The following is a 25,531-nucleotide window of genomic DNA, read 5'->3' on the forward strand; positions in this document are numbered from 1 at the left end:
GATTTTAAAAGAATGGTGTTGTATCAATCCAGTAACAGGAATCTCCAGTTTGTCATGGCCCATCACCGTTGTTGCTACCAGTGCATAAATTTCTGTCGCTGTATCTGCATGAACGTTGTGGAATAATAATAGTATTTCATGGTGTAAATAGGTGAGATAGCGCCACACTGCGGCTAGCTGAAAAAGTGACTCTGAAATGGAAGTATACACTAGGTAGCCTATATATTTTTCAGTGGGAGGGACGATGCTGGTATTTTGTTGCTGATAGTGCTGGACTGGTCTTATGGACATGAACCTTCTGGACTATAATCTGTAAATCTATTGCATAGACCTTTCCTTGGATTTGCAGACGTCTTCATGGATTAATTAGCTATCTACAGCAATGTGTCTCAGCTGTCTTTGTTATGTGGAATAGGCAGTAGATGCAAAACCATGTAAGTCCGACTGAGTGAGCATGCAAATTGGCCTGTGAGGAAGCCAGCGAGCGAGCATATAGACCATCCAGACCATCCGTCTGTGCCAGTGATGTCATCTGGAAGGAAGACTATAAAGAAACACGTAGGTTAAGGGAAGCAAGTGGATGGTATCTTGCACTTGTGTGTTCCTGTGAAAGGCATTTTGACGGGCACATCGTTCGTGATCTTCCACTAGTGAGCGCGTAAAGAAAGCGAGATGCGCCACATTCAGACGGGCGGCTCCAAGAAAAATGGTGGCGCTTAATTCAACGATTACTATTACTAAGGTTTTTCTGTGATAACCACTGCTGGGACTTTGACAGTGACCATGAATCCGGCGGAGCAGACGGTTACTTGGCTTATCACGCTCGGCGTTTTGGAGTCTCCGAAAAAGAGCGTGTCGGACCCGGGTGCGTTTCTGCAGGGCGCGCTGAGGGACGGAGTGGTGCTGTGCAGACTGATCGAGCGCCTGCGCCCCGGTACCACCGACCAAGTAAGAGCAGTGTTTCTTCCTCCAATGCACATTTTTTTCTGTCTGGTCATATTGTGCTGTGTGATATGCTTCAGGACGAACCGTCCGACCTGCATTTAACAGTGCGTTATGCTACGTTATTAGGTATTTTATAAGATTAGTACGGCTGATCCGCATAACAGCACTGAAGAGCGGCAGGTGCATTATTACGCGCACTACATCTAAGCGGCGTCAGCAGAAATTATATAAAAATCCAGTTCTGTAAGGCTGATCTTCATCTACATTCTGTGCTGGAAACAGAAATGTTACATAAGACGCATATAAGACGCATCTGTAGCTAATCATTCACAATGGACTGCAATAGACTAAATCTAAATCTATACACTATGTGTTTTGTCATTACAACCCTTAACTTAGCATAGACAAATCAGCAGGGGCTATTAAGCCCCTTCTGCAATTCAGTAGGCCTGTTCTGTGGATAGTTTTATGATAAATCTAAGAAAACTTGACATGTTGAATTGTGTGTTTATTTTTATCATGTAAAAACTAGCCATAGTGAAATTCATAAGCCAATTCACTAGCCAATTCATTCTAGTTTGGATCACGGTGGGCATTGCATCACTTTAAACCATTGGGCACAGACAGAAACACACCCTGGACAAGGTGCCAATTTCAGTGCATCTGTCAACAAACATTTACTCATACCTACAAGCAATTAAGAATAACCAATCCACTTTTTACATGTTTTGGGAGATTGGAGGAAACCACAAAAATGCACCCAGAAGAACATGCAAAACTTAGACACTTGTAAACCCCTTGGTCAATCCCAAGTTCCTCAAACCCAAGTTGCTGTGTGGCTACAATTCTACCAGTTTTGCCATCCATATACCTAACCCGATATTACATTCATTTATCAATTTATTCATGCATTCATTTAATTGAAGTGAAGTGCTTCATTCCATCAACTGGAAATACTGGACACGCTGGAGTTGGCAAGAGTTCATCTCCATTCAAAAAATATGGAAAAATATGCAATTTAGTGGAAAGGACAGTAGTTTTTGTATCTTACTAATGCCAAATTAGCCAATTATACTGACTTGTATATTTAACAGATAAATGTTTAAACAGCAAGGCTTGAAATGTTACTTCAATATTATCTAAGAAGACCCCCAATTTTTCCAGTCTTTAATTGATATTTAATGGGAACACATCATAAACAGCCAGAGTGATTCATTAGCGTCTAAAGCTTTCCTTAGAAAGGTCTACAATTTTGCTGTGCATTTAAAATCACCTGTAATGTGAATGAACACTTGACGAAAAGACATACAGCAAAAAGGTACATCTTTTTAAAAGGTAAAATTATCTTAGTCATCTAATAAGAAAATGTTTCAATTTTAAAACAGATAAACCCCACGCTAGCACACCAGAGCTGACATTTCGAACTCATCAGTTCAAAACTCAGCTCTGCCATCCGGCTGGGCTGCTACATAAAGGATTGGCTGTTGTTCATACAGGGTGGGGAACCGGATAGGGATTAGTTGTGTTGATCAGGGTGTGGCTCTCCCTACACAAACTGATCCGCATATGAACTCGCCTTGTGCAGGTGAAAAGATGCAGTCAGCTACTGCACACATGTCGGAGGGGGCGTGTGTCAGATTTGTTCTCCTTAATCAAAAGTGGAGATCAGAATCGGTAGAGAGGAGAGTGATGCAATCGGGTAACTGAATATGACTGGATTGGGAGGAAAATTGAGACAAATGCAAAAAAAAAAAATGTATGTATTAGTTTATTTGCACTGGACTACGCCAAATACATATAATTTCATCTAATTCCACTCTTGATTTTTTTGGAATTCTTGTTTTTTTCAATTTAGCACCTCAGGATGTTAAAAACTCAGTTTATCTATCACAATTATTGAAATATTACAATAGCAATTATTATATTAAATAGGTAAGAAAATGTCAAACCTAGCAAATGCACAATGTTCTCACAATGTTGTATTTAGCTGTGCATAGTTTGGCATCAACAATATATAACATGCAGTTGCAACACTGCAAATACTATGTTACATTTAGGTTGGTTATAACATAAAATTGTGTCTACTTTATATGAACTTGTGAAGTTGCGGTTGTGTATGTAACTTTATGTCCACCTTTGTGGGATGTTCTGGAGAACTTTTTTTAAATGCACATGTGATACATTTAAATCTACAAAAATTACAGGTTTAAAAAAAAAAAAATTTTGTTTATGCATTTTCTCCCCTTTTTCTCCCTTTTAGCGCGTCCAATTGCCCGATTGCGTCATGCTTCCTCTCCACCAATGCCGATCCCTGCTCTGATTGAGGAGAACAAAGCTAACCCCCACCCCCTCCGACACATGGGCAGCATGCCGTATACATCTTATCACCTACACTTTGACGAGTGCAGTGCATCTTAGCGTTGTGTATGGAGAGACACACCCTGAGAGCACTTTTTTCTCATCTCTGTGCAGGCACCATCAAACAGCCAGCAGAGGTCGTAATTGCACCAGTCATGGGAGAGAGACCCCATCCGGCTTAGTCCCGCCCATATCTGAACAACAGGCCAATCGTTGTTCATGTGGCCGCTCAGCCTTAGCCGGCAGGCAGAGCTGGGATTCGATACGATGTATTTGAGATCCCAGCTCGGGTTCCAGCATGTGTTGTCACTGCTGTGCCACCTGAGCGGCCTACAAAAATTGTAGTTTGACCAAGTTTTTCTTTGTTTAAAAGCTATTAAACCCTCTAAACTTAAATATAATAGCATAGTTTAAATCTAGTAAGGGTTTTATTTAGAAGCTACATTTTGCAGATGGGAAGTATTAAATAAGTATAAAATAAGTAATATGAACAAAGCACAGTAAAAACAGCGGAAAATGTAAAAAAATAGAGGTTTATCCAAAATTGTCCTTGTTTTTTCTTCATAGACATTATCATTTTTTTAATTTTCAGAACACTCAGTTTTGGTTTTAGGAATTTGGTTGTCTTATAGTATAATTTATATTTCTACTAATGACAATTTGAATGACAGACAGATTTGAACCTTAATTAATTTAAAACTTAACGATAAAACTCAACTGTGAGGGACAGTTCCCTAAAAACATGGTTTGACAAGTCTGGTGTTGAGAAACACTAATGGGACATTGCCAGTCAATCATTCTTATCCCACATACCTAACGTATTGATGCTCTTTTGATGAAACCGGTGCATATTCTCTTAGATACATTACATAATCTGGTTGCAAGCATTTCTTGCTGTTAAAGCCACAATAGCAGGACCTACTTAATATTACAGTGCATGGGTTTTGGAATGATTTCTACAATGAGTCTATGATCTGGTCTTGTATAGTAGACGTAACAGAAAAGGCCTGCTCATTTGCTAAATCAGTATCAAAGTATTTGTGTTTTTTAACCAAAACCAGTGTGTTTTTTAGTCTGCTTTTCATTCTGGTTTAATTCCTGCAATGCTTGCCTATTGATTTTGGCATTGTCAGTTGACTTACTGTTGTCGAAGTCTAGAATTTTGGTCTTCTTATAGTACGATTTATATTTCTATTGATGACAAAACACACAGTAAGTGCTCTATTTAATTATGAGACAGATTTGAACCTTAATTAATACAAACCTCAACGATAAAGCTCAAGTGTGCGGGACACCGTTACCTGTACATGATGTATTAAACATGGTAACCTTACTTTGTCAACCTCTGCGCATGTACCTGGTCTGTACGCAACAATATGACTTGTTTTTCTAATAATTTGGCAACTAAGTGTAATATCCAGTCTATCTTTATACACTTAACCATGTCACCGTCTAGACTGGTTCTACTTTTACTAATAAGAGAAACGTTTTATTCGGCTTTCCATGTTAGCCATATGTGCATCCTCACGCCACACTTTAGCGTCATTTCCGGTCTCCTGTCTCACTTCCTAGAGTGTGTCTGTACTGTGTAGTCGCGGTAGCGCTTGATGCGCAGAGGTCCGCTTTGTGTCTCTGTCTGTCTGCATGTGTGGGGCTCTAATGAGGAATATTTTATTCACACACAGCCTTCCAAATTTACACCGAAAACAAAGGAATAAAAGCACAGGGCTGCATCATTATTTTCCTCACTGTACTTTACTTTCTTCAGGTGTATCAGGAGCCTAACAGTGACTGCGAGTGTCTCTACAATATAAAGGAGTTCCTAAAAGCTTGTGCGGTGTTTCGGGTTGAGGTGAGTTCATTTACTTTCCAAAAATCACAGCAGCGCCGTTATGACTTGTCTTCGCTGAGATTTAATAACTGCTTCATTAGTAAACAGTGCCATGTGCAGAACAAATAACAAAAGAGACTTGAGACACAGGCTGGCAGTATTAGGCACAACATAAAATGCGTTGATGTAATGAAAACCCCCCAAAGGTGACTGTAAATCAAAGAGAATAAATGATAAAGGTGTTGCACACAATTAGTGTGGCCTTTTACACACAGACAATGTGATACTTTGAGTTTCTAATATCTGTATGTTACACAAATCACTACTATTATCTGTAATACTCTTTCAATGTCAATAAGACCATCTATATGCTAAATCAACAGATCAATAATATTATATAAATATTCTACACATAAATCTGATTAGTACTATTATCTATAAGCTACACAAACAGATCAATAGTATTATATAAACAGACTCCACATAAATCATATTAGAACCATTATCTGTAGTCTACACATAAGACAGATCAATATTATATAAAAAGGCTATACATACAACAGGAATCAGTACTATTATGCATAAGCCACACAGAAATCAGCACTATTAGGAGGCTACATCTGCAGACCTTCCTCAATTATTAAACTGTCATTTACAGTTGTAATAGGAGCATTTACGTGTAGCAATTTTATTAACTTGCCTGTTGCCTTATATATTGTATATTACTGTAGCAGTAAACGTCCACTTTAACTCTTTACACCTTATGAAACTTGTTACTCAAATACACAGAGGTTCTACAACATTAAATAATGTAAATAATTTAAGCGTTATGGAATGTAGTAATACACTTAGGCTTTTTCTATTACACAAAGATGTACAATAGTTGGGATGTGACCTTTTATTTATAATCTTTGTTAACATATCTTAAAATATATTGTTTATATAAAATCACTTTTATGCTTAGTACATTGTGGCAACAGTTTAAGGCCAAATGTTTTCCTGTTCTAGCATGACTGCCTCTATACACAAAGCAAAGTCCCTAAAGACATGATTTGGAACACCAATGGTACATTGCTAGCCAATCCTTCTTATCCAACATCGGTGCCTAACCTTATTGAGGAGGACCAACCTATATTATTGTGCATTGGTTTTGGAATGGTATCTACAACAAATCTATGATTAAGGTGTTATATACGTTGGACGTAACAGAAAAGGCCTGCTTTTATGCTAAATCATTATTAGAGTATTTGTGTTTTTCAACCAAAAACAGTCTGCTTTCAGTCTGCTTTTCATTCTAGTCTGATTCCTGCAAGGTTTGCCTATTGATTTTGGCTTTGTCAGCTGGACAATAGACAGTCATCTGTTGTCAGTTGACTTAGTGTTGTCAAAGTCTGGTGTCAGTTATTTTATATTTTTTTATATTTTGAGAAACACTACGGTATATCCTATTTGTACTAGTTCAATTTCTTTTTAATTTTTCATCTAATTCTAATAACAAAGCTTTAAGTCTTGCACAATACAAATACTAATTGGGTTCCCACATTTTCACAGTCACCAAAGTGACAGTAACATTTTGTTTCAGGTTAAGTAATTTGTGTTATATGAGTTAAAATCACATTTATATACACAATAGTAGATCCCTAATATGGTGTACCACTGTCAAAATAACAGAATCTATTTTAATTCTTAATGACTGCAAAGAACCTTGATTTAACTGCTCAGATATTCAGTGTGTTGATAAATACAGTTAATAATACATAATGTCAGTTCTGTGTGGCACACTCCGCCAGTTTCTGTGGGTGGAGAAGTTTATATATTTTGTTTAAAAAATAATACAAAGGGCCAGATTGCTGCATGCTAAATTATGCGCATTTATTATGGGGCCAGATGGGTGTAGATAGAGCCTATGTATACTCAAGTGTATAGAGGGGAGAGGGGGTTGTCCTTGTTGGCTGTTTAATAATACATATTTGTCCTGACATTTTTCAAAAATGTTTTGTTTATATTTAATGAAATTTGAACATATTATTAACTTTAATGCTTTATTAAAACCAGAAAGTAATTTGTTTTGTTTCTGACAGCATGTGTTTGTGTTAATCTTTTGTCAATTTGTCAGAAAAGGTGTTACTGACATTGTCGGTGGGGTAGTTCAAATATCTTTATATCTTTATTACCCTGATACAGTATATAGTTTATATATGTTTTGCTTTTGATATATGTTTTGAAAATGAAAAATGAACCCAAAGAGATAAGAATGTGAAGATTTGGTATTGGTGGCAAGGTTGTACATCAGATAGTGTGGGTGCTTCTCTGTGAGGCATCTGTCATGTTTTTCCTTGTCCACTTGGTGGTTCTGCATAAGTGACCTAAAGCATACAGAATATGGATCATCAAAGTTGCACCCACATAAAAATAGTTAGTTAGCAATATGTAAAATGATCTAATGCACATTGCTGGCCTGACCATAGTGTATTCACACCTTACATTCAGTGTTTCCGGGTATGTGTTGGACCCACCATAACCCTAATTGTGATGAAGTCAAGTAAACTGATAAAATAAATGCTTTTTCATCTTGCATCTTTAACATCATATTTAATGTGATATTTGTCATATTGAACACATCGCTCTTAATTGCTCCCCGACCCAAGTAAATGAACATTCTTTAATATATAGTGTTTCATTTGATTGTTCTCTTTTTATTCATAATTGTTACATTCTTATCTAAGAGTACGTTTATCGTATTTAAAATATCTGTAAATATTTATCTCCATAAGAACATTCTCTACCATTACTACTAAAAGTGCAATCCTATCACCATGTTGCTCATACTGTGGTATCCTGGCATTACCCATAGTCAGCTGCAGTTTGTCTACACAAACCTTTCTTTGTCTGTGGTGAAGACACACATCATTGCTGCTGTGCTAAATCACAGATGAACACAATAACAGTTAAGCCAGTGGAAGATGTAATGCTACCACTATTGGTACTGGTAAAGTCATTATTGTCTAAATGTTGGATTGGTATTGAATTAGATTTTACACATTAAAAAATCAAGTCCACTGATATGTTTTGTATTTTTAATGGGTTTGATGTAGACATGCAAATTTTGCCAATCTCTTTTAACTTGTAGCCGACTGTCATTAGACTATGCTTTATTTGATGTCACAACAGATAAACTGAGAATATGGCAGTAATGTAAAACAGTAACATGAACACAAACAGTATTATCAGAACTAGTTCAGAACCTGTGCATGAGTAATTGATAATTTGGAGATACTTTTGACCCAGTTAGACCAATGATTTGGTTGTTACTAAAATCACTCAGCACTGCCTGCCCATAGAACTGTGTCTCGAAACTCTTCAGGCATATATAAGTTTCCTTTTGGTATTTTCCAGTTGACCTATCTGGCCATGAAGTCTTAGGTAGTTAAATGATCATCCTATTGTTACCACTGACATGTTTGTAACACACAGCCCAATGTGAGATTTTTGGTAAACAGTCAAAACATAGATGACCCAAGTAAATAAATTATGTAAAATGATGTTGACTTAAACTATTTCTGGACATGATATTGGAGGTCTGTAAACCAGTTCAGCTCAATTGTGGTTTTTTTTATCTTCTTGTCTCTTTAGCCATTTGAGCCAAATGACCTGTTTCAAGGCCAGAACTTCAGCAAAGTCCTCACCACATTAGTAGCGCTCAACAAAGTTACTGCAGGTGAGCTACACGGATAAATAAGATAAACAAATATTTATTAGCCATGTGCATGTTTACACTTTAAACATATTTAAAAACTACCAGCACACTACACTAAACTGCATCATGGTAAAACCCTGAGTTTGATGGCAGTTTCCTAGCAGGCTAACAGGCATCCACCTTATCTGTCATATCTTAATAAAAGACTTCACTGTTGACAAATTGCTTCATCAGTCATTGTATGTTAGATATGTATCTTATTAACTGTTAAAACTTTTGCCTTATTCTTGTTTTCTTGCAACAGACATTGGCATCGACAGCGACTCTGTATGTACACGCTACTCTACCGCTCACCGTATCAAGTCCTTTGAATCTCTGGTTTCACAGACATCAGTGAGCCGATCGTCCAAACTGCTTCACAATCAGTTCCGAAGCTTGGTGGGTAAAGAAAAATATATAAAGCCTTGACGGTAATTTAAGTACATCAGCAAACCCAGGCAACAATGAACAATTTGCTGAAATTCAAAGCCAAATAGGATTATAATGCAAATTGGCTAAAAAGTTTTGAAGTAATGTGGTAATTATTACCTTAGTATTAGGGTTAAGAGGAGTTCTTCTTAACCTCTGAATTGCTGCTTGCATACATGCATTACTTAACTGTTATGTCTAGTAATGAAATGTAGTTAGTGTAGAAGGCTAGGTGTTTTGGTTAATTTATACAAACCTTATTGCAAAAGAGGTGGGACATAGGAACAATGTAAATGAAATCAAATTTGATTTGTCAATCTATTTTGAATTTGATTGAAATTAAAGCAGTACAAAGACAATATATTTTAAGGTTTAACCACTTGATTTGTTTTGTAAGTTTATGCTTTCTTATTTGTTTGATGTTTTACAACTGTTTTATACAGTGTTCTGTAATAGTTTGGGAAATGAGGACACCAATTATTACAATTATTTAAGTGGATTTTCTTATATAACGTTTTTAATATAAAACATCAGCTGCTCAATAGTCTAGAGTAGCTTTTAATGTGTGTTGTGCTTTATTATGCGCTTAGGCTATTTTCCCTCAATTTTTTATTTTTTTTTGCAAAGTAGCGAAGCTTGACAAATCCTTGTTGGCAAATAAATGAGCCTTCTGTTAATGTTACTTTTATACTGAATCATGATCGCATCATTGGCAGAAAGTTTCCAGAGAAGTTTTTAAGCATATAAAAACTTCAAAATACTTCAGAATTAGCATATACTGTACATTGACAAGGCATAACATTATGACTACTGACAGGTGAAGTGAATAACACTGATTATCTCTTCATCACGACACCTGTTAGTGGGTGGGATATATTAGGCAGCAAGGGAACATTTTATCCTCAAAGTTAATGTGTTAGAAGCAGGAAAAATGGGCGAGCATAAGGATTTGAGCGAGTTTGACAAGGGCCAAATTGTGAGGCCTAGGTGACTGGGTCAGAGCATCTTCAAAACTGCAGCTCTTGTGTTTCCAGGCTGCAGTGGTCAGTATCTATCAAAAGTGGTCCAAGGAAGGAACAATGGTAAACCAACGACAGGGTCAATGGGCAGCCAAGGCTCATAAATGCACGTGGGGAGTGAACGCTGGCCCGTGTGGTCCGATCCAACAGACGAGCTGCTGTAGCTCAAATTGTTATTGTTAAGTTAATGCTGGTTCTGATAGAAAGATGTCAGAATACACAGTGCATCACAGTTTGTTGCGTATGGGGCTACATGGCCGCAGACCAGTCAGTTTGGAAGTTGGTCATAATGTTATGCCAGATCGGCGTATTTGCCCTAGTATAAAATGTATTATATATATTTTTGTGTTTTTTTTAATTAAATACATGTAAAAACAATTTACTAATCACCTCTTACTGTTTTTTTGTTTAGTGTTTCCCCCCATTGTAATATGCATTGTGCATAATTGCATTTTGACCAGGTTAACTATGAAATCTGAAGATTTTGGTTAGCACATTCCTAAAAGAAGTATGCTTGTGCTTATGTCCCAAAAACCTACTGTTACAAATTATATGAACATTTATAGACAACATGATAAAAGAAAGATGTTGAAACAATTGGTTCAGAACAGGTGCGCTATGTCAGGGCTGAAGTGGTCTTCCAATGTGTTATTGCATTCTTTTTGTCACAAAACAAAAATAATACCCCACATTAAATCTATTTGTTTAATAATTGTAAATTGTAGCTGGGAATTGGTAACAGAATATTGATTTAGTAAACAACATTTTAAATGTCAGTCGTATAATTACGCCAGTGATAATGTCATACATGTTGATTTGCTGTTAATATAACAAGCCTGATGATAAGTTATATAAGGTCTGGATGGTTTATAAGAACACTGAATTATGGAAGTGTTGTATGTAATGCTAATGGCTGTACGTGTCCCATCACCTCTCTTGTTTAGGATATGACAGAGAACAGTAACTCTCAGTTGGTGGTGAAAGCTCGCTTCAACTTCCAGCAGAACAATGAGGATGAGCTCTCCTTCACCAAGGGTGACATCATCACTGTAACCCGCACCGATGATGGGGGATGGTGGGAGGGTTCCCTCAACGGAAAAAACGGCTGGTTTCCAAGCAACTACGTCAGAGAGGTCAAAGCTTGTGGCAAGTGTTAGTAATATAACAGCATTCTTCATAATATTTGTTTATCAGTAAATAATTTTCATCAAGTCTTTAAAGACTGAAAAGTTCTATTCTGTGTGAGACAAATTTTTTATGTTTTGCTGTTACAGACAAACAGGTCTCCCCCAAATCTGGAACACTTAAAAGCCCCCCAAAAGGCTTTGACACCACTGCGATTAGTAAAACCTACTACAACCTGGTGAGAACTTTTACATCAGTATTTACAGGCTTGTAAACTTGCATGTATTTATGTTTATGAATGAATGATACCAGGGATATCCAGGCTTTGCCACAAAGAGCTAATGTGTGTCTGCAGGTATTTCATACCAAGCAAGCACAACTTACTCCTTATCTTACAAATCCAATTCTAAAAAAATGGAACAGTAAGAAAAATGTAAATAAAAACAAACACTGTTTATAGTTTCTGCTAAATGAAAACATACAGTACTAGCTTTACTAGCGAGGCTATGTGCCAAGAGTTAAAACAAAATGAACACACTGTTTTCATCTGATCAGGATAATCATCTTATAAAGATAAACATCTATATTCAAACTTGCACACTATCAAAATAAACTTAAGGGTTCAAGTAAAAGGATTCTAAAAGGATTCTTTTGTCAAATAATTAATACCAAAAACGTAAGTATTTTTTCTTGTGGCGTAATGTCAAAATGTTTTAGCATTTGACTATCGGACTTTAAATCAGAATTTAGAGGATTGACGTTTACCAAGGTCCACTGTGTGATTAAAAAAATACAAAGCTCACTACTAAACATGATTATGCTCTCAATATCTCTGGCCTTTCTTACAACAGGTCTTACAGAACATTTTAGAGAAGGAAACAGAATATTCAAAAGAGCTTCAGAATCTTCTAACCAACTACCTAAGACCACTCCAGAACACAGACAAGTAAGTGCTGTTGTTTTTGTTGTACAGTGTATACAAAGTTACCATTGTATCTACATTGAACTTTTTTTTAGACTGAGCTGGATAACATTAGACATGCATGTGTGCGTGGTCAGCAAGACTAATTAAATATGCCTCCTGTGGGTGCCCCCTGGACAGGTACTTGTGCCCCACAGGTTGAAAACCCCTGCACTAGTGGACTACCACTGACCATATACTATTCTTTGGTTGTAGGAATCAGGTTTTTAGAAACCTTAATGTCACTACTTCAATGGATTAAATTAATCTAGCCAGCCTTGCTCAGAAACTGACCTCTGATGGCTTTATAAAAGATGATCTAGTGTTTAACTCTAGATAAAAAAGGTGTGGAAAAAAGATTGTTAAAGTGCTCAATGAGTGTTTAATTAATAAAGGTTGTATAATTACCTAATTTACATGCTTTGCAATTCATTCTATTACCAATTATTGTACAAATGTCAGATTTTTATCAATTATAATTTAGCTGAAGGAAATAACAGGAGTTGTTGTGCATTATTGTTTTTGTTTGTGTTTTTAAATTCTATTCATGGATTTTTCCTTTCCCCCCAAATGTTGTTGTATCCAATTACCCATTAGTATATTTTCTCCACTGCTGAAGACCCCCACACTGCCTGAGCATGAGTGTATCAAACACGCCCGCTCTGACACTTGTGCAGTTACCAAATGCCTCTTTTCACCTGCATGAGGCAGTTTCACACAGAGAGCAGTATCGATTGAGATTCAGATTTGAACTCGGATCCTAGCAGCAGTCGGATAGCGCATTAGATCAATACACCACCGAGCACCTACATTATTTCCTTTGAATAGGTTTTATACTCTGTAAATGATTACTTGTGCTTTCTCTTCCCTGTTTTGTCACTGGTGCTGTTTAGGCTGAGCCCTGCAGATACAGCGGTCATCATTGGGAACCTGGAGGAAATTAGTACCTTTCAACAAACCCTTGTCCAGTCACTAGAGGAATGCACCAAGTGAGTATGATTAATAACCAGCCACTTTATTGTAGGCTGCAATTTTTTGATTATCCTGACAGTAGCTGCTTTAGAAATGTGTAACAGTAAAGGTGCATAGAGTAGATAGGAACGTTGCAATATTGGTTGCTAGGTGAAATATTGCAGCAGTGGTTTTTTTCTGGCGCAATGGCAGTATCAAGAGATGCTACTCATTTGGCATGAAATTCAAATATACATTTCATTATGTATTTTCATTTGTAAGCAGTACAAATTTGGGTAGATTTTGTTCATTTCTGTTTGAATTCTTTTGCAAGATGAAGAACAAGTAAATATCAACCCCTGCACCTTTTAAATGAAAAAATGTAGCATTAATTTCCAGGACTAATTAAACAAAAACGTTGTGACAGTGTCTAAGGTGAGGTAATCAAAGGAAAGTTTAAAGAAAAGAAAGAAAAGAAAAAAGAAACTTTTTAAAAATTGTTTATTATGGTCGCAGCGGTAAAATACGCTAGCACACCAGAGCTGGGATTTCAGATACATCATACTGAATCTCAGCTCTGCCATCTGTCTGAGCTGGGTGGCTACATAAACAACGATTGGCTGTTGTTCACAGGGTGGGACAAGCCGGACCAGGGTTTCTCATAACAATTACAACCTCTGCTGGCTGATTGTTGTTGTCTGCGCAGAGATGGGAACTCGCCCCGTGCAGGTGAAAAGATGCAGTCGGTACTGCGCACTTGTCGGAGGGGGCGTGTGTCAGTTGCAAAGCTCCTCAGTCAGCATTGGAGGGTAGTATCGGTAGAGCTGAAGTGTAATGCAATCAGGGTAATTGGATACGACTAAATTAGGGGAGAAATTGTTTATTAGGAAAAAAAAATGTTTATTATTACTTGCTTGCTCTTTTTCCCCAGACATTGTGAGCACTCTTAAGACCTAAAAAATACCTTTCTTCTGTCTCCAAATCTCATGATAAAAAGCCAATCATATTTCTCCCTATCTGTCCTCAGACTTCCTGAGCTTCAGCAAAAAATAGGAGGCTTTTTCCTGAACCTAATGCCTAAACTGAGAGCTCTTTATACAGGTTACTGCTCCAACCATCCATCAGCTATCAACGTTCTCACTGATCACAGGTATGATTACTGCAAACTGCCTTGACTTCATATTTGGACATTTTACAAGTGGTTAGTAAGTAGCATTAAGTTTAGGTTATGTTTGAATGTTTGACTCACAGTGAGGAGCTAGGGGTTTTTATGGAGAGTAGAGGAGCAAGTTTCCCAGGCATCCTTATTCTGACCACAGGCCTTAGCAAACCGTTCATGAGACTGGACAAATATCCCACTTTACTACAAGAGCTAGAGAGACACATGGAGGTAAGATGGTAACCTTTAGTACTGCTGTTGATTCTGTTGAAATATTTTATTTTAATTTATATAACATGTTGTCAACAATCTGTTTTTTTAGGAAGGCCACTCAGATCGAACTGAAATTCAGAAGTGCATGAATGCATTCAAAAATCTTTCTGTGAGTTTTATTATATTTTTATTATTATTTGCACATACATTTATTGTCATTACTGGCTTTTAGTTATAATGCTATTAAATGTTTATCATATTTATCATTACTCACTGCTGTCCTATTACACTGCATTGCCAGTCAGATGGGCTCATTTTTAAGGCAACATGTTTCCCCCCACCCCGTGTTTCTATGGTTACAGGCCCAGTGTCAGGAGGTGCGGAAGCGGAAGGAGCTGGAGCTGCAAATACTCACTGAGACCATTCAGCTGTGGGAGGGTGAGGACATTAAGACTCTGGGCTCTGTGATCTACATGAGCCAAGCTATGGTGCAAAACCATGGTTGTGAGGTGAGTGAGTTTTCACAACTAACGAACACTGTTTTAAAAAAGGAAATTGTTAGTGTATGTGGATTAGAAATTCTAGAATGTACATTATAGCAATATACACACAGGCATACACGCACTTTAATAGGGAAGTACGTTTAGCACTAATACTAAACTAATGAAATACAAATAACAAACTTCAATATTTAATTTCAAGCAAAATATTTGTGTCAAACAGGAGATTTTTCTTACCAACAGCGATCACACTGTATAACACCTCTTCACTGTGCCGGGACATCATAGAACACTGAGACACTATCAGGACAGACTCATGGAGCATGATCTGCCACTCTGTTTATGAAGCCTACATTGTACATTACAAATGTTAATATTTACTGCACACTTTCATAATAGTTTATTATATTACATATTATATTTCTTTATTTTATAAGTATACAGTATTACGTACTTTAATTCTTTTTACTTTACCTTGAGCTGCTGTAATATGTGACTTTAAGGGCAGTTGTAGCCTAGTGGTTACTGGACTAGTAATTGAAAGATTGCTGGTTCAAGTCCCACCACTGTCAGGTTACCACTGGTGGGCCCTTGAGTAAGACCCTTGACCTTCAGTTGCTTAGACAATATACTGTCACAGTGCTGTAAGTTGCTTTGGATAAGAGCGTCTGCTAAATGCCGAAAATGTCAAAAGTCCTGTCTGTCTGTCTATCTATGTGTCTATCTGTCTAGCTTTCTGTCTGCCTGCCTGTCTGCCTGTCTGCCTGTCTATCTGTCTATCTATCTTTTTATCAATTCAAAAACCTAATGGTTATAATTGTGTTTTTCAGGAAAGTAATGAACGTTACCTCTTGCTCTTCCCCCATATTCTACTTCTCCTCTCGGCCAGCCCAAGGATGAGTGGCTTTATCTACCAGGTTAGAAAATAACTATGACCAAAACATATGGCAGCATGCTTATATATGCAGTAACGTACACCCCCCCCCCCCCCCCCCCCATTTAAATCGTTTTTCAGATTTACTGTTTATGATGAACGCTACTGTTTCCCCTGTGCCACAAGTAAATGTTTCCTTTATTTATCACAGACCAAGCTTCCTTTGAACGGCATGACAGTGACTCCATTAGAGGATTGTGAGAGCCACAAGAATGCTTTTGAACTCTCTGGTAAGAAATTGCTGCTACCTTTTGCTTCGATTCCAACTTAAGACAGTGAATATAGTTCAGTAGATAAATGTTTATGTCTGGGGGAGGTACAGTGAGCTGTTTTCTCAATCATATTTGCAGGCTGCATGTTTGAGAGGTTGCAGGTCGTCTGCTTTAATAAGCAGGATCAACAGGATTGGTTAGAGCATCTAAATCGGCAGACCAAACACACCACCATGACTGCCCCCAGCATGAAGCCACTCACAGTGCCCTGCCACACGGTGAGTCTCTCACTAAAGAATGTGTTGTAGTAATGTAGTCAATATTTGCCAAAACATTGTCTAATTTTACCAATACACCAATGAGCCAAAGCATTATGACCACCAGCGCTGTCATAATAGCTCTGATTCACTAAAACATGGATTCCACTAGATTCGCCAGTTCATCTTCTTCCAGTGCTCGGATGTCCAGTTCCGATGCTTGCATGCCCACTGTAAGTGCTGTCAATAGTGGACAATCGGTTTCGTAGTTACCTTAACTGGCCTGCGACTACACAGTCCCATACACAGATACACAGGTTTAATGCACAGTGTGTTGTGACACATTCATTTTATTAATAGTATTATAATTATATATATATAATATATAATATATAATTATATATTATAGGCATAGTTGCTCCTCAGTACCAGACTTCATATCCTTAATTTCCTTTGGCATTAATGAGTCTTGGCTGCCCAGCAACCTGGCGACGATTCGTGGCTTGTCCTTCCTAGTTCCACTGTTGGTGGGTACTCACCAGAGCTGCCTGTGAGCCTATATAAAATGGGATATATATATATATATATATATCCCTGACCATTATATGCACAAATGTTATGAAATAGGCATTGTCATGCACATTTTCGGGGAGTGGCCCTACTGTTTTGGCTCCTCAATGCCCAAGGCTATGTTTTAATGAACTTAAGTACAGCCCATCATACCTATTTTAAATATCAATGCTGTGTGGTTTACCTTCCTGATTGGCGTCCAGTGCTAGTCACTACCCCACAATTTCTAGAGAGCTTATTTGGGTTCTGTTATGTCATAGACAATTAGCAGAGGTGCTTTGACAAGGATATAAATAGTTCTGGGTTTTGATTAGAAACAGTCTCATACCATGCTACATGCTTCATTGTAATTTTATATTTGGTTTACCATGATACATTTAGGTGCAGGTAACAATCCAACAGCAAGAAGACTAAAGATTCAGCTTCATGCTTCTCCTGCCTTTTTTGTTAATTCCTATTTCCACAGCTGCCATCTCACCCTCTAACACCGTCCAGACACGCAGAGAGCCGAGGCCTAACTGTAGCTCCTGCCTACCACACGCTCCCTCATTCCTCTTCCCATGGAACTCCACACAGCTCTGTGATGTGGGGCCCTCTGGAGCCTCCTAAAACTCAGAAGCCTTGGAGCTTGAGCTGCCTGAGACCTGCACCCCCACTTAGACCATCAGCTGCTCTCTGCTACAAAGAGGTCAGTGTGTTATTGGATCATGATATTTTTTTGCTTTCATGTTTTAATGTGCACTGTGCAATGTGTGTTTTATCCACACTAATTGTGGCTATATAATATATAAAAAATAAATAACTTCAGGTGCTTACATACATTTGGTCATATGTTATTATAGGTGTGGTTTTCAGTTCCTGTAATTTGATCAAATTCATACCAAATTACCAATATCCTACTATACAGTAAGCAGTGTACAGACAACATAAATATTTCCAGTAGGCCAAACACACACAGACGATGTACTACCTTGTTCCAATTACAAACATGACATACTGCATCCCAAAATGCAATGAGGTTGTTTAGTTTTAGAAAATATGGTGTACAACTGTAGTCAAGATACAAGAGTTATTTCCCACTCAGATTCACGGAGCTATATGTGCACTCTTTGCTTTGAGTATCCTTTGTCTGTGTACATAAGTTTTTGCCCACCTCCTAAAACAATGTTGTAGGTGACTTGGCTGCTCTAATCTGGCCTCAGGTGTGGGTGTATAAGTAAGTGAATAGGCACAAGATGTCCAGGGTGTGTTTTTGCCCTGCACCTGATTTTATTGTGTAAAACTGCAGCAGCCTTGTTTAGGTTGAATGACATTCTTATTTTTTACATTGTTGATATAACTAGGGCCCTACTAAATTCATGGGAAAATGTGCTTTTTTTTTAAAATCACACATTTTACAGATTTTAAAGAAAAGTGCCACATTTCACAGCATTTCATTAAATTACATTTATAAATTGATTGATAAAATAAATCACAGCCTACCTTATTGGTTGAATGTAAACCTAAAACATCCAGCAATGGTTACAGGCTCTGTCTCAAATACGAAAATACTCTTCTGTGTTTTGACACTCCCCCCCTGCATCCACAGAATTAGTTGGGAGTTTTCCAAACTCAGTTACTCAGAGTAGTGTTTTTAGCTACTTTAGACTTCGACATCTTGGACATTTTGACTAACCAATTGCTTAATAAATTGCCGTAGGATTGCCGGACTCGCCTCGTTGTGCAAATTAACCAGTAAACCTGAGATACTTGAACGCTACACGAATTAAAAACATGTGTGTGTATATAGTGTGTGTGTGTGTATATATATAGTGTGTGTGTTTATATCCCAGGACTCCCAGGATATTTGAAAAAGAGATTCTTAATCTCAATTAGATCTTGCTGATTAAATAAAGGCTAATAAATAAATAAATATAGTGTGGGTGTATTACACAGGAAAAGGCTTATATTCATGGTCATGAATTAGGTAGGGCCTGAGACATAACTTAAACACTCTGCTTTATCTTGTCTCCACACTTTCATTCACACTACCTCAGGATCTCAGTAAAAGCCCCAAGAGTATGAAGAAGCTGCTGCCCAAACGAAAGCCTGAGAGGAAGCCGTCTGAGGAAGAGTTTGCTTTACGGAAAAGTGAGTAGGTTTGATTGATTGTGCTGATAGAATAGGATACTGTAGAGACACGTCTGTAATGATTGTTGTTACACAGGTACTGTAGCTCTGGAGGAGGATGCTCAGATTCTGAAAGTGATTGAGGCCTACTGTACCAGTGCCAAAACCAGACAGACTCTTAATTCAAGTAAGAATACCAAGAAATTTGCACGCAGTCTTATTGACCTGTTTTATCTCTTCTGTTACTAGAACTAAATGAAGTCTTTTTAACATGGTACTTTGTGAAACTCTGATAACAAGATCTTCTTTTTCTCTTTTCTCACTTTTTGTCATCATTCATTAAATCACAATTAACCCCTGCTTATTTTTTATACTCTTTTTGGATTTTGTCCTCGACTAACATCCACTTATCCCTCCCATTTCTGCTTTATTACCCATTAATTTTTTCATCCTGCATTTCATTATTGCGTTTTGGGGAATTTTTCCACTCTTCATTCACATGACCCGGCTGCCCCTTTTTACCATGACTGGTGGCTTCCCCCCTCCCCAGCATGGCAGGGCACTGATCTGATGCATAATCACGTGCTAGATCAGTCGAGCATGGAGAGCATGGGCCGGCGCAGCAGCATCTCACGACCGGAGGGAAGCTCTGACCTGTCAGAGGACTCTGATTATGATAGTATATGGACGGCGCACTCTTACAGGATGGGACCTGTTTCCCGTAAGAGCTGCAGCTCCTACATCTCCCACCAGAACTAAACTTCCTCACTTCTATTATTTATCTTTTTCAGTTTATTTATTCTTAATGTAGCTATTTATTTTTCTATTTATTGTATTTATTTGTCTTTTCACGTACCTGTACCTGTATATAACCTCACTTCTTGATATCGTTTCCTATTTGTGCACTTATCCAAAGTGACTCCTTGTTGCCTTGACACCTTTTCTGCCTGTTTTCTCTTTTAACTTCCCCCACATGTGATTGTTGGGGAATACACTTTCCTGTTTTCTGAAATAAGAACCATATTAATAATGAACGTTATTTGTTTTAAAACTTTTAGAATGTCCTCTTGATCCTGTCCTGTTTGAACTTGCAGAATCTAAAACCTTGTAAATATGTTGCAATTGTCATTTATTTAAGATGTGAAGTATTATTGTAAAATTTGTATGTTTATTTAAAGGATGTCTTGGGCACATAACTTCAGTTTCAGTGTTTCAGGATGCAGGGCAATAGAAGACGCTTTGGTAAAATTCTTGCTACTTTGGACAGTATTGCTATGAGTAACTCTGTATTTCTTATATTTATGTATTTATTATTTAGTCATACAGTTCATACATTTTTATTTATTTATTTTTCTATGATTGTATGAGATACATATGTGAATGGTTACCAAAATATGCTACGTTTAATGTCTGTTTATTTTATTGAGTTCAAACCAGGTACAAAAAATTTTTCAAAATTACTGAAAAAAACAACCAAACCATAAAAGAACCATGTTTGGTTTCCCACATAATGCTTGCAGTATAAAACATTTTCTGGCACTTTTATTTGTAAATAGTTTATTGGTTGATTGCCTATATTTTTAAGCAGGAGTGGGTGATATGGCCTTAAAATAATATCACAATATTTGGGGAAATTTGTACAGTAAACATTTTAACTAACAATATACACTGATTAGCCATAACATTAGTCCATCTATTTCTATACATACTTTTTACCATGCTTTCACCCTGTTCTTTAATGGTCAGGACCACCACGGAGTAGGTATTATTTGGGTGGTGGATCATTCTCAGCACCGCAGTGACAATGACTTGGTGGTGGTGTGTTAGTGTGTGTTGTGCTGGTATGAGTGGATCAGACACAGCAGCTCCCTTTTAAATCCCGTGTCCACTCACTGTCCACTCTATTAGACACTCCTACCTAGTTGGTCCATCTTGTAGATGTAAAGTCAGAGATGATCGCTCATCTATTGCTGCTGTTTGAGTTGGTCATCTTCTAGACCTTCATCGGTGGTCACACGACGCTGCCCACGGGGCGCTGTTGGTTGGATATTTTTGGTTGGTGGACTATTCTCAGTCCAGCAGTGACAGTGAGGTGTTTAAAAACTCCTGCTACTGCTGTGTCTTATCCACTCATACCAGCACAACACACACTAACACACCACCACCATGTCAGTGTCACTGCAGTGCTGAGAATGATCCACCACCTAAATAATACCTGCTCTGTGGTGGTCCTGTGGGGGTCCTGACCATTGAAGAACAGGGTGAAAGCATTCTAAAAAAGTATGTAGAGAAACAGATGGACTACAGTCAGTAATTGTAGAACTACAAAGTGCTTCTGTATGGTAAGTGGAGCTGATAAAATGGACAGTGAGTGTAGAAACAAGGACATAATGTTATCATAATGTTATGCCTGATCCGTGTAAAATAAATACTTTAAAAATAGACTCACTAATTCTAAATTTAAAACACTAATTCATTAAAGTTTCTATAGAGAAATCTTGAAAACAAGTTTCACTAAATGTACACTAAATTAACAGTTGTAAAAACGTTCGATGATCCAAACAGTTTTTAATATAACTCAATAAAGATTTTCTTTAAATACCAGTATTTGCTGCTAAATGGCGTCTAATTATGAATTCAGTGCCAACTGTGCTACTCTTGTGCATCGGCCATAATCATTTTTTGTTCCTTTGTTCCTTTTGTTTTTAATTTGTTATTTTGGATTGATTTTCTGTAACATAACATCTATAAACAACTATAAAGCTATATAAAAATTTTACTATATTAATAAAACCAAAATTAAATGATTACATCCTATTTAATTTAACTGATTAACTTTAATGCATTTATTGAAGTAAAAAAAAACCTAAACGGTTTTGAAAAGAGTATAACTTCAATTTTTATTTTGATTCTTTTTTTTTTTTTTTTTTTTTTTTAATTCTGAAATTTCTTGACGTCAGTTGGCGTGTCTGCGTATGTGAGAGCTTTTTCAAGCCTTTCACACCTGGTTCTAATATTGCGAAGTGTCAAAGTCGTATCTCTATTATTTCATTGTGAACTATATCACCCACTTTCAAGGGTTCCTTACAGTCTTAAAGGCTCTGTGAATACATATAGTGTTAAAAGATGAACTATTTTGTTTTCTGTGTGAGATAATTATCAGACTAAAGAAAAATCCATATTGCCAATAATAAGAATAATGCTAGTACTTGAACAAAGAACAAGACTAACAAGCGCTTCATGTTGTGTGGTATTCCTTGTGACCATGTTCTCTTCTGTGGTTAAACAAGAAAAAAAATAGATAAGACACATGAACTCAGTGACTCCGTGAAACACTTGCTGACCATTTGTATGTTGTCATGTGCTGGTATTCTCTGTATAAATCAGAAGTCAATGATGTTTACGTGATTTGAAATGAAAATACAACTAGTGCATATATACTGTATATGCAGATCAAATAAGACAGATTACAGTCATTGTAATATATGTTTTCAATAAATATTGGTTTTGGTAGAATCTTTGGCAATAGTTTTGTCCTTTTTGGTGCAGTACTTATACACTGTGTTTTATTCTTTAAATGATATTTTATTCAGTTTATCTATTTTTCCTAAAATGTCATTTATTTTTAAATGTTTTATGTAATGTAATTCTTAATACCTAAGCAATACTTTGTTGGAATATATTGTCTTTGACATTCCCTCTTGCATGACTTACCTGTCTGCCTTCTGTGTCCCTCACAGTTCTTTAATTCTGAGCCTGTCAGTCACTGTTTTAGAGCATGTGTTTCACTTTAACCCTTTATCACTCAGTTCGTCACACAGACATATGTGGAAACACAACTGCAGGACTTTTCTTTTTGGAACAGGACAGGGGAGAGATTCTGTTCCCGCCCTTATACTTCCTGCAGAAGAGACGATGATCGTGGAGGAGATGAAAAGTAATGGACAGACTGTAATAGAGGAGAAGTAAGAATACTTAGCTAGTGCAATCTTATTCCCCGTCTTTACATATTATACATTCAGTTCTATAAAACATCATTTATTCATTAATTACTTATTTTAACCATTTTACAGGACTTTAGTAGATGTGTTATATTCTCTCAGAGATCAGGTCCAAGAACTTAAACAGGTGAGTTTCATTTCTTCAAGGATTTCTTAATCTCTGACCCTGTTTATTTATTATTATTTTTTTAATCATGTATCTAAAGGCTATCCTAGGAGGATTTTAACCATTTAAATTCAAATCAGCCTTTGGTTAGCCAGCCTGAGATCTCATTTCTGTCTCCTACAGTTGCAGTCAGAAATATTCACCTCCCTCCAATGAAAATGAACCTTTCTGCAGAGCTATTTTGATTTAAATAAATTAATAACTGAAGTTGAATGGTACAACAAAGAAAATGAAAAATAAATTATGTTTTAAAGTTTATAAAAATGAAAAACGAAAAGAAATCTGAAAATCCATAACAACCTCAGTATGTGACCTTAGAATCCTCAGACGACACTGCTTGAGAAACCATCATGCTAGTGTTCTGAATGCCACATGGGTTTGGGAGTTCTTAATAAAACCATTGTTACTTAACACAATCCACTGCTGCATCAAGACTTACATATGTGTGAATGTACCATTGAGACAGATGAGAAACATGCTGCTATTAAGGTGATATCTTCCTGGGAAGTTCATAATTATTTCAGCAAGATGATGCCAGGCTTCATTCTGTATGTGAGACAAGAAGACACAAAGGGTGTGTGCTTGGCTGGCCTGCCTTCAGTCCATTGCTATTTCTTATTGAAAATGTATGGACCATCATTAAGACGAGAATCGGACAACAATGACAACAGACTATTGACCAGCTGAAGTCTGGTTTCAAGCAAGCAAAACTGCAACTCAGTCCTCAGTTCCCAAACCATTAAAAAGTCTCATTAACAGGAAAGGTGATTGAACACATTGCAAAGCATTCCTCTGTCTTAACTTTTTTGGAGTGCGTTGCAGGCATCAAATTCTAAATGTGTTTATATTTACAAAATACGATCAACATAGAATCAACAAATCATGGATTAATCTTTTTATTGCCTTTTGTAAGAAAGTACTATGTAAATAACTGCTCTGCCATTGTAGATGCTCACTTTTCTGGACAATGCAAACTGTTGGTTTTTAATAGTTGAGCAATGAGTAGTTTGTGGCAAAAATTATTAAATAATTTAAAAAAAGTGCAGTTTGACTTAAACAAAATAAAAACATTACCTGGCAAGACACTTAATAAAAACAAAAAAAAAATAAGGATGCAGTTACACCTGCATTTCATACAAAGGAATACTAATAATAAGATGTATGAAGATCAAATGTAAGCATTGTACAATATTATATTTTTTATGTCTTGATGTGCTTATCTGTTTTAATCTACCTACAGGACAATAAGAAAATGAAACGATCTCTGGAAGATGTACAGACAGCTCGCAAAGATCTAGAGAAAATTGTTCGAAAAGTTCTAAAGACTACAAATCAAGACCCATCTTGGGATGAAACCAATATATGAGGTAATTGGAAGCATCTTACGTGTTTTGTGGGGCTTGATCATTTAACTTTGTATGTTGCCAGTATAAAAGTGATACCTGTGCTTTATACCAATGTGCCTTCAAACTACCAACATTTTTATTTATTTTTTATTAAAGACTAACAATCCCAAAAGCAAAATGAGTCACTTGCACCATCTTTATATTGCTACAATAAAGTTATTTTAGTGTTTTAGCTGCCCACCGCAATATAAAATGGTTATTTTTGGTTTGGATTTTACATCTTTCTGTCCCCAGCTCTGGTGCAGGATTTATTTTATTACTTGGTATGTCATTACAAACAACAAGCAGTTCTGTACAGAAACATGTAATTTGTGAATAATAAAACTACAGCGTTTTGTGTGTGTATTTGCAAACTAAAGTGACCTAAAGGTCTGATAATAATGAGTAATCCCATTTAAATATTAGTCTAACAGACAAGTCAGCATTATAGAAGACATGGTGTCAAAACAAATTTTTAAACATGGTAATAGTTCCTATTTTTTACATGGTTGTCAAACATAATTTAGAAAAAAAAAAAACTAAAAACGCACACTGCTTTGTAAAAAATTATATTTGTCATTGCACATACACTTACTGACTACATCTAATGTAACAACTATTGTTGACTGAGAAGAATTACCACACATCTTTCAAAGTATTTATTGACACT

At 36.8% G+C, this 25,531-nt stretch overlaps 1 protein-coding gene across 4 annotated transcripts; it reads left to right on the forward strand.

Moving 5' to 3' along the window:
- The first annotated feature begins 783 nt into the window (after positions 1–783).
- Positions 784–25,531, forward strand: arhgef7a (Rho guanine nucleotide exchange factor (GEF) 7a). 4 transcript variants are annotated; one of them, XM_063005348.1, is made up of 22 exons: positions 784–948; positions 5,072–5,155; positions 8,768–8,852; positions 9,136–9,269; positions 11,263–11,464; positions 11,593–11,681; positions 12,295–12,389; positions 13,298–13,393; positions 14,383–14,505; positions 14,607–14,745; positions 14,837–14,896; positions 15,090–15,236; positions 16,058–16,144; positions 16,313–16,391; positions 16,512–16,651; positions 17,667–17,888; positions 19,237–19,330; positions 19,407–19,496; positions 19,860–20,030; positions 23,175–23,274; positions 23,383–23,437; positions 24,717–25,531. In XM_063005348.1, the coding sequence occupies exons 1-22, from the start codon at positions 784–786 to the stop codon at positions 24,840–24,842; spliced, it is 2,583 nt and encodes an 860-aa protein (XP_062861418.1). In that variant the 3' UTR covers positions 24,843–25,531. The 4 variants fall into 4 exon arrangements, with proteins under 4 accessions (XP_062861418.1, XP_062861415.1, XP_062861416.1 ...); XM_063005345.1 differs by lacking the exon at positions 19,860–20,030 and having other exon boundaries at positions 11,263–11,470; XM_063005346.1 differs by lacking the exon at positions 19,860–20,030.

Source organism: Trichomycterus rosablanca, chromosome 12 (genome assembly GCF_030014385.1).
Source record: "Trichomycterus rosablanca isolate fTriRos1 chromosome 12, fTriRos1.hap1, whole genome shotgun sequence".
Classification (NCBI taxonomy): Eukaryota; Metazoa; Chordata; class Actinopteri; order Siluriformes; family Trichomycteridae; genus Trichomycterus; species Trichomycterus rosablanca.